The 16748-nt window shown below is 39.6% G+C and overlaps 1 protein-coding gene across 1 annotated transcript in view; it reads left to right on the top strand.

The window, feature by feature from the left end:
• Nucleotides 1–3020: 3020 nt before the first annotated feature.
• The window catches only part of IGF1 (insulin like growth factor 1), a 77972-nt gene continuing 64244 nt past the window's right edge, over nt 3021–16748 (top strand). Inside the window, exons 1-2 of the mRNA XM_074940611.1 lie at nt 3021–3308; nt 7014–7170. Of these exons, the coding sequence (XP_074796712.1) occupies nt 3246–3308; nt 7014–7170 (220 nt within the window). The 5' untranslated portion in view covers nt 3021–3245. The remainder of the gene's footprint in view (nt 3309–7013; nt 7171–16748) is intronic.

Genomic DNA, 16748 nt, shown 5'->3' with positions numbered 1-16748 from the left:
GGTAGATGTCACCTATGGAATGGTTAATTTTCTAGAGGAAGTAAGTGGGAGTCTGATAAGGGGTTTTGTAAGAGGGATGGTTTGTGGATGATGGGAAGAGAGATCAGGTTAAGAGTCTTACTAGCAGTAAGTGTAAATGGGCCACTGTCAGGAACATCACCTTAACATGGTCTGCTCTCTCTCTGAGGCTCCCCCTGGTTGCCTGTTCAAGACCTTACTCTTAGGCCAAGAACTGGAAGAAAGAAGTGAAGTGCATCAGAAAGTTAGGCTGGGTGAGGAATGTGGAGTTGTAGTGGGTTTAGCGGTCATCTTTCCCTCTCTGGGTAGAGAGAGGCCACTTCACCTCACTGTGTCACTGTGGGTCAGCCCAGTTGCAGGGGGAATTAGAGACTCAAGGGTATGATCTTTGAAGCCCTGTCCCTCAAGCAGCGCAGAGCCGCAAACGGTTAGGGGGCTCTGGCCCTCAAGTAGGGCAGGGCAGCAAACAGTCCAGTGAGCTCTGGCCCTCAGGCAGGGAAGAGCAGCAAACAAACTGTTTGGCCTAAGGTGGGGAGGCTGCCACCCCAGAAGTGGGATTGGCAGCAGGGGGTAAGGGGACCAGGGCCCACCCTACTCCACTGGGTCCCAGCCCAGGACCTGACATTGGTGGAGGACTCTGCCACTGGGTCAGTGGAGATCCTACCGAAACATGCCAGTTCCAGCACTGACAGCAAAATGGACTAAAGTCTGGTTTCCCTGGTCCACTTCCTAGCACAATCTGGGGACGGTCTCCGAGCTCCACAGGTCCTCCATCTCCTCGCAGTATTAGGCCACCAGCAATCCCAGATGCTCCTCTTTGGGCTTGGTCTTCTCTGGGAGCAGGCTGCAGCCCAGTTTGGCTACAAGGCTGGAGGCCTGCAGCAAACAAGAGGCATCTGTCTCCTTCCCTGGCTCCTCTTCCACTGAGCTGTGGTCCCCGCTTCTTATACTTCCTGTTCTACCTCTCAGCTTCCAGTGGGAGGACGGAGCTCAGCCTGACTTCACCCACCCAGGCACAGAGAGAAGCCCCTCACCCTCTGGCTCGGAGGGAAGCCACTCCGCCTCACTACAGGAGTTCAGAGTGGATCCATGTATGGAGGGAGAATTAGCAGTGATGTGAAGTGACCAGAGACCACAAATCTTTCCAACCACCATAGGAGCTATATTAGTGCCATCTTCCAATATAATTGTATCCACCTTGCTAGGAGTACAACCAAGGAAGATCTAGTGAGGTGGGAGGGAGGAAGGAAGGACTGAGGGAGGGAGTAAGAGAGGGCTTGTGTTTGGAGTTTCTACTGGTTAGGGGAGAGTGTGGAGGAAGGATCAAGCATACTCATCTTCGTTGCTATAAGGGTTACTTCTATAGGAGATCAGTGCTTTGATCACCTCTTTTCCAAAACAATCCTATTAAATTGATGAAGTAAGGTGATACATGCATTCTTAGTTACAGCAGGACATGTCTGACTCTCTGCATGACCATGTGATTATTCAATGGACTCTCTGAAATATATTGACAAGGTTAAAATACATTGAAGCCGCTCTGGAGAGTAAAAATAATAAAATACAGTACCTGTACCACACATGAATATGAGGATCCCTTTAATATTGGGTGTTATCTGAGCAGCCAATATTTAATTTAGCTCAGAAGTACAAATGATTCAGCCTTACTACCCATGATTAGGAGAGAGAAGTCCCTACCAAGGAGTATTCAGTTTGGTCAGTTGTATGCCACCTAGAACGGTATACAGAGAATATAATCAAAGGGGTATTAACCAGTGACAGAGTGTTGGAATAACCAAATGTTGTTTGATTAATCATTGTCATGTATCTTTTCTGCCTGACTGATATGATGTACTCCAAGGTGGACCTGAAAACTGGACTTGAACCATTACACATGTAATGATATGAACTAACGTGATTTTTAATAACATCCAACTAGCTCCTCATTATATGGAGGAGTGGAAAGAGATAACGACAAAATGCAATGTAAATAAACAGTTTTTATAGAAATAATGCACTGCCTATGGCATGTGTTTGGTCCCTGGCCATGCAATGTTGTTTAATAATCTTCTTGTATAGGCCACCTCTCAAACCCAAAGGATAACAAGCAAAAATTGCATCTATGAAATATCATCACATCTTTATTCTCAATGGCAAAAATTGAAATGCAATATACATTATAAACAGAAAAACAGCTGGCTTGGATTGTGTTGCAAGCCACTAACAGTTGAGGGATTTGAATGACATCATAACCCGTGAGAGCATGTTGCTGGCCAGCTGGTGTTATTTGTAATATACACATAACTGAGGAAAAATAAAAAGGCAAAAGTTATGTATTATAAAACTAACAAAGTAAAATTATCTCCTGCCTCTTGGCATTTAACTTGTTACCAAGACTAATTATGAAGAATACTAGTGAAAGGGTAAATTTCACTTTATTTTTACTGCACAAAAAAAGAGCAAAGTCATGAGACAGTGACCCATACTAGGCCAATAGCACTGCTATATTCTGACTCCAGGAGGTTCTAGGAAATGCTATCACTTCTCCCATGAGGTTGTTAAAGGTATTTTGTCTTATTTAGCACAAGTAAGTAAGTGCTCACCGAGCCTCATATTTATATCAAATTGCTAACTGCTATTTTAGGGTTAATATCACTACAAGCTGGAGGTTTCAATTATTACTCACTGTATAGGCTACCAAATTTCCAACCCTAACAATGCAAAGGTGTATAAGCTGTTAGATAGATACCCAGCTGAAAGTTAACCATAATACACTTTCTTGTTTTCCATGGCAGCATAAGTTTTTTCATGTGCTAACACTTTTGTCACTAATGCACATTCTTTTAAGGGGAAAAAAATATGCTTCTGTGCTCTAGTTTTAAAATACAAAGGTATGATGTTATTTGTCACCATGCCCAAAAAAGTCCTTACTCGGTAACTTTGCCAGAAGAGGGAGAGAGAGAGAAGGCAAATGCTCCCCCAGCTGTTTCCTGTCTACAGTGTCTGTGTAATGTAGATAAATGTGAGGATTTTCTCTAAATCCCTCTTCTGTTTGCTAAATCTCACTGTCACTGCTAAAATCAGAGCAAATAGAGCCTGTGCAATGGAATAAAGTCCTCAAAATTGAAATGTGACATTGCTCTCAACATCCACATCTCTCTGGATTTCTTTTTTCTCATTATTTCTGCTAACAAATTCATTTCCAGACTTTGCACTTTTAAGAAGCAATGGAAAAAATCAAGAGTCTTTCAACACAATTATTAAAGTGCTGCTTTTGTGATTTCTTGAAGGTAAATCTTTATTACTATTTGAAATCATTTTGGAGTTTTATTTTATTGTGTATTATCTGCTTCTGGCTAAGAGAGTGTTATGCACTTTTTAGTAACATTATTTCTGAACTGGAAATTATTTATAAATTGCTGAATATGCAGTTTTATATGATCTGAAAAATGGCTGTATGTGATAGTTGCAATTACATACCGATAACAACTGTAAAGGTAGAACTATTGCAGGTAATTATTTTAAATTCTGCTTCTGTTAGGAAAACTTTACAATATTTCTGTTATGTCAATATTAAAGCTTCCAGTTACATTATTATCTATAGTTAATTAATGTTGTTCAACATAGAATAAGAACTTTTAGATATTTTCTGCAGGTGCAGAGGTTTATATTGATATATGCATTATACACATTGTAAATGTTAAAGTACTGTACTATTATTCTATGCACACAACATATAAAACGTTCATACTTTATGGTGTTCAAACTTATAGGTGATGGTAGCACTGCAGCAATGTTTTGCCACTATATTACATTTACTTATTTTTGTGCTTTCATATATTAAAAGTAAAAATGAAGTTCGGTTTGCCTTTTATATTAGAAACCAGTTACAACTCTTGCTGACCTTGCATATTCATATAGTTTAAACAATTGTACATAAGGAAAGTGGAAATATTCCCCCATCATCTTGTCCAACTTTTCCCTTTGTAGGGAGGGTTTTTTCAGGCAAAGTTTCATGTGATAATACTATCATTTCTATTCAGGAGTGTCAATTCTCTTTAGGTAAATTGGACTGCAATAGATGCACCGACCTCCATTTCTATCAACTGGCCCACATTCAAGTTTCCATTCTCAGCAAAATCATATCTTTCAAGAATTATGTTGGGATTTTTTTTTCCAATTTGCAAGCACAGTTTTAAGAAGCTGACACAGACTCCACAGCTATAATTACCCGAGGGCCCAATTCATTAAAAAAAAGTGCCTGTCACAAGCAGAATTCATCCACTTTCCTTACTATAATTCATAATAGCTTTTCTAAGTAAAATATGTGAATTGCAATTGAACAATTTTTTGGTGTCCAGATAGGCACCTCATTCCAACATACCTGAAAGATGAACAAATAAAAAAAGAGCTGAGCAATGCTAAAAGTTAAGAGACCTAAAAGTAATGGGCTAGTTCTTCAGTCAGTATAAATTGGCATAGCTCCATTGAAGTCAATGGAACGACACTGATTTACACCAGCTGAGGATCTGGTCCAAATGTATACTTTACTTACATGATAATTACTAGTGAATACTATGTTATTACATTGTAATTACATGTTTCTTCAGATATTCTGGTTTGGTAATTCGGTCCAGCAGTTTCATATGCAACCTGTCCTTCAGAAGATACATATAATTCTATTTTCTATATATATATAAATATATACATATAATTCCTATATTCTATTTTACGCTGTAATACATGCTACTTATGTCATTACTGGTATTTATACATAGTATTTATTATAACTGCAAATGTAATTAAATGGACAACTGTTTTCATGAATGTAAAGATTATTTACATACAATTTGTGCCAACTGATTTAAAGTTTTTGCAATGGGTGGAGATTAGAAAACATGAAAGGTGTAAAAGAGTTCTGGAGTGTTCAGCCTCTGTCAGTTCATTTATGTGCCACTATTTTGCACTGTTGGAACAGAACTGCAGTCATAGCTGGTTATGTTACTGAAGAAAGATCCATGGAAATTCCAGCTGTGAAAATATGATCAATCATTTGATGCAATTAACAGAAGTGTTTACCCAGGCTCATCCTGTACCTGTATTTGGTGTCCAAATGTAATTAAATGCTTCAGTAAACCCCACCCACCAACCAGTGCATTTTTTTAAATACCTCGGTTTTCTATTCAGATTGGACTCACAATAAACATCCTAACCTGTTGTAAAAAACCTGTGACCAATTGTGGTGTTACATTTCTGTAAGTATTTTTCTTATATTCCCCTGAGATGTAAATGGGAACTTTAATCTTATCACAAACATCTTGAATCAACTAATGGCACCTTTAATTAAAATGATAAAGAAAATAAATCCTGTTCTGGAATAAGTTTGGAGGGAACAGTACTTAACTTTTTTTTTTTTTAAATCCATCAATTGAGCCCTATGAACAAGTGAATCCATTTCTTTTTTCAACATTTTAACTTGTCTGCAAGTTCTTGATTGTTTTATATTTTGGGATAAACTGCAGAAATTCTCTGTGGTTGGACTGTGCAGCTTTCTTGGCCTGCACTAAAGGAAAAACACCGGAGAATCTGTCTTGTCCTAGCTACATGCTGATATTTATCTTACCATGTAACCCAGCTGAAAACTCTTGAAAAGCATAAAATTGTTAAATTCTTAGGATTTATGTTTATTGCAGTCCCAAATGTTATTCAAGAACAAACTGTTAAATACATAATGTTCTTATATATACAAAGCCTTTCAGTCTACTGAGGCTATGTGTTTAACAGCTTTCTGATTTATCTCCTCTGAAGTAAGAGCTATGTTAAATTGCAGGTGTATCCCTGTCTTATTTGAAATTCAAGAGTATGGAAGGGGAAAGAAGAAACTGGTGGTGTTAAAATATGGAATCCTTACAAGAAATAATGCCCGATATTGTCAGTCATTTATAATCTGATCTTCTTGCATCTACCATTGAAGTCATTTTAATGCAATAACATTTTGTTGGTTTTTCCATGGCAAAATTGGCTAAAGACTCTTGTAAATGGGAATATAATTATTCTCATACTTTGTATGACATACTAAGGGATTTGGATTTGTTGGTTATTTTCACAGCAGAAATGCCATCTAGAAAAAAGGGAAACCATTCCAAATTATTTATATATTTTCTTCTTTTGAACTCTGCAACATGGTAAGCATGGGGCATGAATTTGGCTCATTGTTTGTCTCACTCACTGCCCCTACTACTAAACATAAATGGGATTTCCTACTATTTTAACAATGGTATTTTCTAAAACTGCTATGTCATTTCTACAGCATAAGGGTTCTGTAGCACTACACACAATGGATTAGATCCTTGGCTGCTGTAAATCAATACAGAAATGGAGACAAATGTGGCTCTGTCAATTTACATCAGCTGAGAATTTGGACCTTTAATATTTTTTCTAGGAAAGAAAAAACTGAGTCTGTACCAGAACTACAAGAGAGAGAAAGTAATTATAATCTCTTCTGAATATGGTCAAATTCAGATCTGAGCTAAATGGGTATAACTCTAACTTCAATGAAGATACACCTGCTGGCACTAAACTGAATTTGGCCCATAAACCATGACTAATTTTCATCTTAATTTCTTGAACATTTCCTGTTTCCTGCTTTTTCTCTCCCACCCTAGTTATTTTGGCCTCTCTCAGTTCCCTTGCCTTCCTTCTACCGCTTCCACATGCAGCTGCAACAAGTCAAAGTCCATTCTTAGAAGGTTCTTTACCTCTGTGTAAACATGAACCATGAATGTTCACCAGGAAGAAAAAAACAGGTTATAAAATGCATACAATGGAAAATGTAAAGACTTACAGTATTATCATGAGAGCTTTCTTAATATGTGGTTACTTTTATTTAACAAATTACACTGCGTATGCATTCCCAACTCACTGGGGTGCAGTATTTCATTCTCTTTAGGACTCTACTGGGAAACTCTGACGCAGTGCTTTTGCTTCTTTGGCAGGTGAAGATGCACACTGTGTCCTACATTCATCTCTTCTACCTTGGCCTGTGTTTGCTTACCTTAACCAATTCTGCCACCGCTGGCCCAGAGACACTCTGTGGTGCTGAGCTGGTTGATGCTCTTCAGTTCGTATGTGGAGACAGAGGCTTTTATTTCAGTAAGTCAACCCCTTCTATCATTCAGCTTCAAAAATTTTCCACATAATCCTTTGGGTTTTGCAACCACTACAAGCATGCACAAGAATAATCAAACCAGACTGTGAAGTATGGCTACTATCCTAAATCTTGGAGTTATCCAAATCTGAAGTGAACATGAAGTTTCAATAAAGCATAGAGCACAGTCTGAGTTCAGCTTATCTGAGGTTTTAATGGGTTTTCTTTTTCAACTATGTTATTCCTTTTAACCACTTCCCAGCTGCTTCTATTCCACCTGCTGTTCTGCTACCTTCTGCTGGCCTTCCATTGAAATCAATGGAATGACAGGACATGCTAGACCTGATAGGTTCATGTGGCAGCATAGTAGGTGCAGTGATACTTGAATGTACCAATTTGTATATTATTGGATGTTCTATGTACTAAGATATCAAGCAATAGAAAACAAGTTAAGTACATACCACATCATGTTAAAAACACACTACGCTCCAAGATCTGGTTTGAGAGAGGAAATCTGGAAGGCAGAAAGTTACAACATTTGAATATCCATACACTACATCAATTCAGTTCAAGCGAAGACAAAATTAATTTGCATTGGGATAATAAAAAACAATAATCACAAATGCAGCCAACATTTCAAATGAATGAACTATAAGGCTGAACATAAGTTAACGCATGAATTCCTGATCTGAGCAATATCCCAAAAATTGGCCTTGATAGACCACTACAATATTTCACTGACTTAGCTTCTTTTGTATGAAACCGGAATAATGCAGTGGTAATTCAAACCCATTATACCTTCCTAAACAATTACAAAAACAACGAGGAGTTCAGTGGCACCTTAAAGATTAACAGATTTATTTGGGCACAAGCTTTCTGTTAGTCTTTAAGGTGCCACCAGACTCCTCATTGTTTTTGTGGATACAGACTAACACAGCTACCCCTCTGATACTAAACAATTATAAGTGGTCTGCAATTCAAAAAGAGTAAAGCTATGAAACAGAGGGAATTTCAGTGTCACTTCCTACCTGAAAGGTGGCTTATTCTAAGATTCCAGTGCATCGATATCAAGCATATTCTGGCTGTACCACTGATACGCTTCAAAATATCAAAGTTTGCACATTTACTCATGTTGAGTGCATCTCAGTCTGGTAACTACTCAGATTGCAGCTTTTGAGTCCACGGAAAGGCATGTGGCCTCTAATGAAACTTTCAGTGATTTGCTAAAGAAAAGCCATTCAGTGTCTGGTGAGGTTACTCTAGTTGGTATGAGGCTCACTCTGTGCCTCTACTAGCCCTCATTTTGGGAAAACCACAAAAGATTCAGATCAAGTGCCTCAATTCTGGGCACTTACCTGAAGCTTATCCAAATCTTTGGACGCTTTCTCCATCCTTTCAGTCTATTCAGATCCTTCCTTTTCTTTCCAGCCATCCCCAACCTCACTTCAGTAATGAAGTCACTTCCTCTTTTTCTTCCCAATTCCCACAAGCACAATCAGTTTTCTGACACGGTTATCTCTATCTCCTTCACGCTTTTACTGTGAACTCCAACACCAAATATCCTCCTCCCTGGTCTCCTACAGGCTTTTCATTGCTTTGGCGATATCACACCAAGTACGTTAGGTCTCTACTTATGTACAACCACTGTCCTCAAAATTCATACGTTCTAGAGCTGCACAGGTCATAAGAACAACTCCCAGATGTATAGATATTATATATTACCATAATAGAAGGTGTACTGGACAAAGATACGTTACATGTATTAAATATGCAACATTCTTCTTTGCACAATGTCTGCATAGTTTAATAATTATAAAATATCGATATTCTGATAGAAAGTTTGTGTTCAATAGACCTTGGAATGTGTTGTTTCTGTATTTTGGTGCAAGGGATTATAGTTACTGTAGATCTGTTAGTGCTTTATCTTTGAACACTGTTATTTAAATCTTTATAACTATCTTTCTATAATTAAAAAATTGAAGTGCTATGTTTTTTTAAAGCTATGTCCTGGGGTCAGAGTTGAGGCTGTAATTGTAAAGTTTAATGTTAATTTTTACATGTTTACATTTTTGTGGAAGTATCATGGAATCATAGAAATATAGGGCTCAAAGGGACCTCGAGAGGTCATGTAGACCAGCCCCCTGCACTGAAGCAGGATTAACTATACCTAGACCATCCCTGTCAGGTGTTTGTCTAACCTGTTCTTAAAAACCTTCAATGACAGGAATTCCACAACCTCCCTTTGTAACCTTTCCAGTACTTAATATCCTTATAGTTAGAAAGTTTTTCCTACTATCTAACCTAAATCTCCCTTGCTGTAGATTAATCCCATTACTTCTTGTCCAACCTTCAGTGGACATGGAGAACAATTAATCAGTCTTCTTTATAACAGTCCTTAACATATTTGAAGACTGTTATCAGGTTCCTACTCAGTCATCTTTTCTCAAGACTAAACATGCCCAGTTTTTTAATCTTTCCAGACAAGTTTTGTAAATCTTTTACCATTTTTGTTGCTCTCCTCTGTACTCTCTCCAATTTGTCCACATCTTTCTTAATGCCCAAAATCAGACACAGTGCTCCAGCTGAGGTCTCATCACTGCTGAGTACAGTGGAACAATTACCTTCTGTGTCTTACATATGACATTCCTAATAATACATCCCAGAATGATATCAGCCTTTTTTGCAACTGCATCACATTGTTGTCTTATATTCAATTTGTGATCCACTATAACCCCAGATCATTTTCAGCAGTTCTACTGCCTACCCAGTTATTCCCCATATTGTTTTGTGCATTTGATTTTTCCTCACTAAGAGTAAACTTTGCACTTGTTGTTATGGCATTTTATCTTGTTGATTTCAGTCCAATTTTCCAGTTAATTCCAATCCTGTCCTCCAAAATGCTTGTAACCTCTCCCATCTTGGTGCCATCTGTAATTTTTATACATACACTCTCCACTCCCTTATCCAAGACATTAATGAAAACATTGAATAGTACTGGACACAGGACAGACCTCTGCAAGACCCCAGGAGATGCATCTTCCCAGTTGGACAGTGAACCATTGATAACTATACTCTTGAAGTAGTTCAAATGCTTGAATTATATGAGTAATTAAATCTATATATAAAACTTTCCCTATTATTTCTATTTTTTAAGTGTAACATTCTTGATATTTATTGTTCTGATGTTTATTACTTACTTTAACAATGAAGATTTGTCTGGGATTTTTCCCCCTAAGGAATATTAAGAATATACTATATACTATACCTTGGGCTCCTATGAGATCTTCAAGAGCTCCTGAAAATGTTGACCCTCAGTACTTAAAACTCTGTGGGTTGACACCTCCCAGCTTGCCTTTTGCTCCAAGTTACCATGCCTCCAGAGCTTGTAAGATTATTATTTTCTCCTGTGGAAAAATAAAACAAAAGTTTTTGGTTTTCCTGTTTTTGGTTTTTCAACAAAAAGTTGAAATTTCCCACAGGAAGCAGGCACTTCCCATGAAAATGTTCTATTGAAAAACAGTTTAGATCAATTTTTTTTTCAACCAGCCCAACACTGCTCTCCCCAGACTAAAATAAGTAAGGTGTCTCTTATACACACACTATCCCTCAACACTTCCCTGCCTCTTCCACTCAGCAAACCTGTTGGGGCTGGTCACAGGGGACTGCTGCTGCCACAGAGGACCACAGCCATGATTCAAAGCCAACTGAAGTCAATAGAAGAATTTACATTGATTTCAATGGGCTTTGGGTCAGGTCCCAAAGGAAGACCTCAGTAGGTGCAAGGAAGGAGTAGCTTGAGGGAAGAGCAAAGAGGTCATTCCCCCTTTTCCTGCGAATCTTCATAGGTCTGTACAAGTGCAAAATCCCATGAGCCTGAGGAGGCTCAAAGCCCATAATGCACCATTTTGGAAAAAATTATCTTTTATTTCACCAAGCCTCATTTGGGAATAGGTTACATGTTTAGGTCTATGTATGCAATAAAAGGGGCTAGATGCTTACTAAGAGCTGTACTAAGTTCACCAAAGCCAACGTTCCAGAGCAACATCTCAACTGAAAAGTTGGCAACTTCTCAAATTGACTTTCATCATATGAATTCTGATGCTGTGCACTAGCGGTCCAATGAAATACACGCTGAAGTCAGTGAAAAGACTCCCAGCTATTTTAATTTATGTTGGACTAGGCCCCAAATATCAGCTAGGAAATCAAATAAATTAAGTTTCATTTCTTTTCTGCTTTCTTTTTGTTTATTTGGTGCCAAAAAAACCCCATCCTCGGAAGACTTCTGGAATTCTGGTGAACGCTTCTATATTTAGGGTGTCATAGTTCAATAACACATTGTTCAAGTCATTTCAAATTTTGTAGAAAAATCATATGTCAACCCTAGATCTAAGCCACAAATTTTGAGGCCAGTACATGGCTGTTGTGGGTTTTTTTGTTTTTGTTTTGTTTTGTCTCTTAAGAGGTAGGGGCTAGGTTCAAAATCAGGCTTATGTAATTGAAACTCAGTTGCAACTGCTGTCATTCAATAATACTCAGTATTTTTAATATAGATATTAAATTATATATTATACTGGTTATAGACAATAGTGTGTGGGGTGGGAATCTTGGCCCCATTGAAGTCAATAGGAGTTTTACAAAATAGTATCGATGAGACTGGTACATTGCCTATTATTAAGGTTGCTTGACACTTCCCATTATAATGTATTGTCTCCAAGAAGGAGACAAGGGGAAAAATACATTATTTTGCCCATTTTTAAATTTTCTGGTGATCTTGTCTTTGAGAAGCTGTAGCACCCCATACTTTGCAGCAAGATCTTGGAATTTAGTCTTTGTCCTGGGATGTGCTTTTTCCCATCCCCATGAAAATGCATCCAATTTGGCCAATCTCTGAGTCTTTGAAAAAAATCATAGTTTGCACATATTCAGTAAAGACTTGAGAGAGCCTCTCAGCTAAATTTCCCAGAGATCCCATCCACACTGGGCATTCGCAAGCCCAGGGCTGAGCGGGATTTTCCCTGCAATTGCTGCTCTCGTATGCTGCAGGCCATGATGAGGCTAGGCATCAGACCCAAAATCTCTTGCACTCTCAATGAACCCCCACTGGGCCCAGGCAGTAAATGAAACTGCCCAAATTGAATGCAGAAGGGACAAAAGCCAGACCCTTGATGGGACAGAGGAAGTAGATTTGGACAAGAAGCTTGAGAGTGGGATCCTGGGATTGGAGGCAGGGGGAGGCAGAGAGGAAAAGTGAAACTGAGAGTTCATTGGGAAGCCTGGGACTGAGAGCTGAGGTAAGCGAGACTTGGATTGGCTAGACAAGGAGACTGAGATTGAGATGAGAACCAGTGTGGCAGAAGAGTGAGGTGAGAGGAAAGTACACAAATCTAACTATGAGCCAGGGTTTGGGGGGAGAACTGGGAATAGTTGGGCAAAGAGAATGAGACAAGGAGCTTGAGGGCACTAGGGGGGAGACACTGAGCTTGGACAAGGAGCCTGGGAAGGAAGACTGGTGGGCGTGGGTTGGGGGAGAGAGACAGATTGGACAAAGAACTGGAAGGGGGAACTGGGACAGGGATACTGGAGAGGTCAGGTTAGTGTATGCTAGGCAATGTGACTGGGACTGGGATGAGAAGCCTGAGGCGTTGAGACTGGGACTAGCTAGGTGAGGAGAATGGGACTGGGATGAGGAGCCAGGGTGGGGAAGAGACAGGACTGGGATAGGGACAGGGCAGAAGCATTCAAGCTTGGGCGGAAATAGGCAGAACAGTCTGAACCCACTAGAGTACAGGGTTTCTCACAGTGAGCACTGTCCATCCTATTCATTGAAAGAGGCAGGAGTCCTGTGGCAAAAACAGTATGTGACTATGTAATTAAAAACTGTCTCATAATGCATATGCAAAGGGCATAGGTAACTTAATGCTGGCACTTTTGAGTGCTCGATTTTGCAACCTTCATAATGTTCTTTTAATGTGGGGTGGAGGGTTGTGTGTGTAATTATATGTACAGTTAAATTTCCATTTACTAGCACAGCCAAGTATTTAGTTACAGCACATGCTATCTTCATTACCACTGAGGAGAAGCAAACTTAACTAATGCTTAAGTATTAAACACCATGGAATTTTAGGTGAATGCAGTGCTCCTAATAGGCTTTGTACTGATAGCTTGGCAGACTGAAGTCTTCTGCTTATTCACAGAACAAACACAAAATGGGCAGCCGCAGTGCAAGTTTCCCCACACTATTCTGCCAGTGTGCCTCAACCCTGATCCGGAGGGACCATCTCTAGGGCTGAGAGGGTAGTTCATTCTACACACTGCTTTTATATTCGGAGTTCTCTCCTGAGAATGCTGTCAAGAGTGCTAAATAGTACTTACTATGATGGCAGTTTTATGATGTGAGCACCTGTCTATTAGCTACAAGACTGAATCCCTCAATTCAACCACATCTCTTTCTGTTGCTACCTTGTTAGAACTAGTGTACTAATTGGGGTTGGGCCTGGTTGGTATTTGGAAGGGAGAGCCCCAAGGAAAACAACAAGCTGCTGCAGGAGATGCATATTCAGTAAGTGGTATTCTTCCCTGGGAGTCAGTATTGAGCCAGTGACAAAGTATTCTATTAGGAAGGTGCCATCCTTTGGATGAGACTAAGAGAAGTCCTAACCACGGAAAAGATCCTAGCTCATGTTTTACAAGGGAAGAAAAATTAGCCCCAGTGGGCTAGTTTGGGAAGTCAGTCTACCTCCCTGCATGCATGTAATTGAATCCTTCTTTATTGTGTTTCACATCTGCCTATCACTATCTATTTATCAGAATTTCTAAAATGCCTATCAACATGGCATCCAGCTGCTGCACATGCAAAACACTGGGCTCTGCCCTGAAGGGACAGTCAATTCTCCATCCTATGACACATGATGCTTTAAACACTGAATCCAGTAATGTTCAACAGCTGGTACATTCCATGAAGTGGTAGATTAATAAAAGCCCATATTCTGGCTTCTCTTGCATGGTTTCTGACATGGGCAGAGGAAGTATAGGGAGATTTGCATGTCCTTCTGTTCCTGCACTAATAGACAACCTGAATCCCACACCCCGAGTTCACTAAGTAGGAATTTGAGGACGGCCATAATGCCACTGCAGGTTATGACCATGTACCATTCCCCGTCCATACTGGTTGGCAGCTGAGGACAATACCGTGAGAAGCATGTGCTGGCCCCTATGATGGTGTGAGAGTCCTGTGCGTACTCCCTAGCAGTCTTTTCTCCACATGCAGAATTTCTGTTGCTTGTGCAAAGGACCACTGCATCTGTTTACTGCAACTGTGGCAACTAATGCCACACAATGTGACCCAGTGTACGTAGAGCTCTTTAGGTTTCTTAGGGGTAAACATAAAAGTAAGATATTAGTCAGCAGTGATCACACATTTCACTTTCAGCCCTAGTGATCTTGAGTTTAAGGATTCTGTTTCAAATTATTATACTCCCTGAACCACCCTCCCTTTCATTTAAGATATTACCATAAGTAAGCAGAAAGTTAAAAGGATAAATATTGCTACACTGAGGTGGAATTCTGCAGTTTTGGTTTGCCATCAGTGTGCACCTTTCCCCTTGTTTCCCTAAATATGGGGTCAGATATCTATGATTCACTCAGAGTTTCAGGTTAGAATGAACACAAACAACTCAACTGACACCTTCAAGGGTCACCTGCTTTGGACTGAAACCAAACTAGTTAAGTGACTGCCTGAGGAAACTCAGGAAGTCTGTAACGAAGCCAGGTATAGAACACAGATCTCGTCCTGACGGAGTGGGGTGGGAGGAGGTATTGTTTCATGGTCTCTGTGTATATAATGTCTTCTGCAGTTTCCACAGTATGCATCCGATGAAGTGAGCTGTAGCTCACGAAAGCTCATGCTCAAATAAATTGGTTAGTCTCTAAGGTGCCACAAGTACTCCTTTTCTTTTTGCGAATACAGACTAACACGGCTGTTACTCTGAAACCAGTCTTGTGTGTGAAACTCAAGATCATCCTTCCTTGTCATAGCTTTCTAGGCAATGTAGACATTGTATTCTCACATCCTGTTATTTCAGGTTCATACATTGTAGACCCCGTGCTTATTTCGCCTGGCAAACTGATAAATCTGTGTGTAACTTGCTCAGGAAAATAGTGTTATAAGAAGATTATTCTTCCATCATTCACATTTCACTAGACACTTCAGAGGTAAAGAATAGAAGCAGAACATCCTCCGGAGAGCTACAGCACAGATCAGAGGGGTAGAATTTTGCTGTAAGTGTTCTACTCTTCCTGTAATAGTTATTCTGTCGATTTCTCTAAAAGGATATTATTTCTTTGTTTCTTTATATAATTCAAAGAGAATAACAGAATACAGTTTACTCTAGCTCACACTTCTATGTTATGAATAAATTGAACTAGCTTGGGAGAGGAGACCATGTGCATTTTGCTCTAGGAAACAAGTCATATTGTTTTCAATTCAGTTCCTTCTTCTTTAAGAAATATGCATTGCCACATTCCCAAACAGGGATGGTTAATTTAGTTAAAGATGCATATAAGTGTTAAAAAATAAATGGCCTTTCAGATGCTCACATAATTTAATGAGTCATTCTAATTTCTCAGGCCCAAAGGCTTAGATGTAATATGTATCTGGGGCCATGTATAAAAATGGAAGCTAAAGTTAGGGACCTAGCATTATGAAGCTCTTCCAACATTCTTCAAAGAATGATCTGACACATGCTTCCTTACAGAGAAGAAAGAATTTCTGAACAGGAATGTATTCAGTGTTGTAGCTGTGACAGCCCCAGGATATTAGGGAGACAAGGGGGTTGAGATAATATTTTTTATTGGACCAACTTCTGTTGGTGAGAGAGACAAGCTTTTGAGCTACACGGACCTGAAGAAGAGCTTGAAAGCTTGTCTCTCTCACTAATCGAAATTGGTCAAATATTACCTCAAAGATATTACCTCACCCACCTTGTCTCTCTAATAACTGGGATGGGCAAATTTAGGTTTTCCCAGTATCCAGCCTTCCCATTGCTTTTGACAACTACTGTGTGGACTATTATGGCATATTTTTACTATTGATTTTCTTCCACTGAGACCACAAAACCAATACAGTGTCCCTGGGAATGCTCAGAGATATTCCCCCTCCCTTGTACATGTCATGAGAATACTGGATTATTCTTCCAAACTCCCAGTTCACCAGGAAGTCAGGAAGAGTTAATGGGCAGGAATCCCTAAAATGAGACCTGTCATCACACCTCCCATGCTGTGTAGGAAGGAGGTATAAATGAAGGAGTCAGTATCCTGCAGAGAAGGAAATCAGTGGCCCAGTAATAGGTAGTTATGTGACCAGCACCGTGCTTCTGCTAAGTACCAGGACAATGATTCCCCTCCCTATTAATCAATAGCTGCTCAAAGTCTGCTTTTAAAATGGCTTTAGGATTTTTAGGCCTGACAGCAGAATTCATCAATGTAATTACAACAGATGGAATTGCATTGCATTGCATTCCATACCTCTCCCATACCTGGGGGGGGGGCCATGACAACCATATAGATGCTCACTCCTCTAAATGTC

This window comes from Natator depressus, chromosome 1 (genome assembly GCF_965152275.1).
Source record: "Natator depressus isolate rNatDep1 chromosome 1, rNatDep2.hap1, whole genome shotgun sequence".
In the NCBI taxonomy this organism is placed as follows: domain Eukaryota; kingdom Metazoa; phylum Chordata; order Testudines; family Cheloniidae; genus Natator; species Natator depressus.
This window is presented reverse-complemented; position numbering and strand designations above follow the sequence as displayed.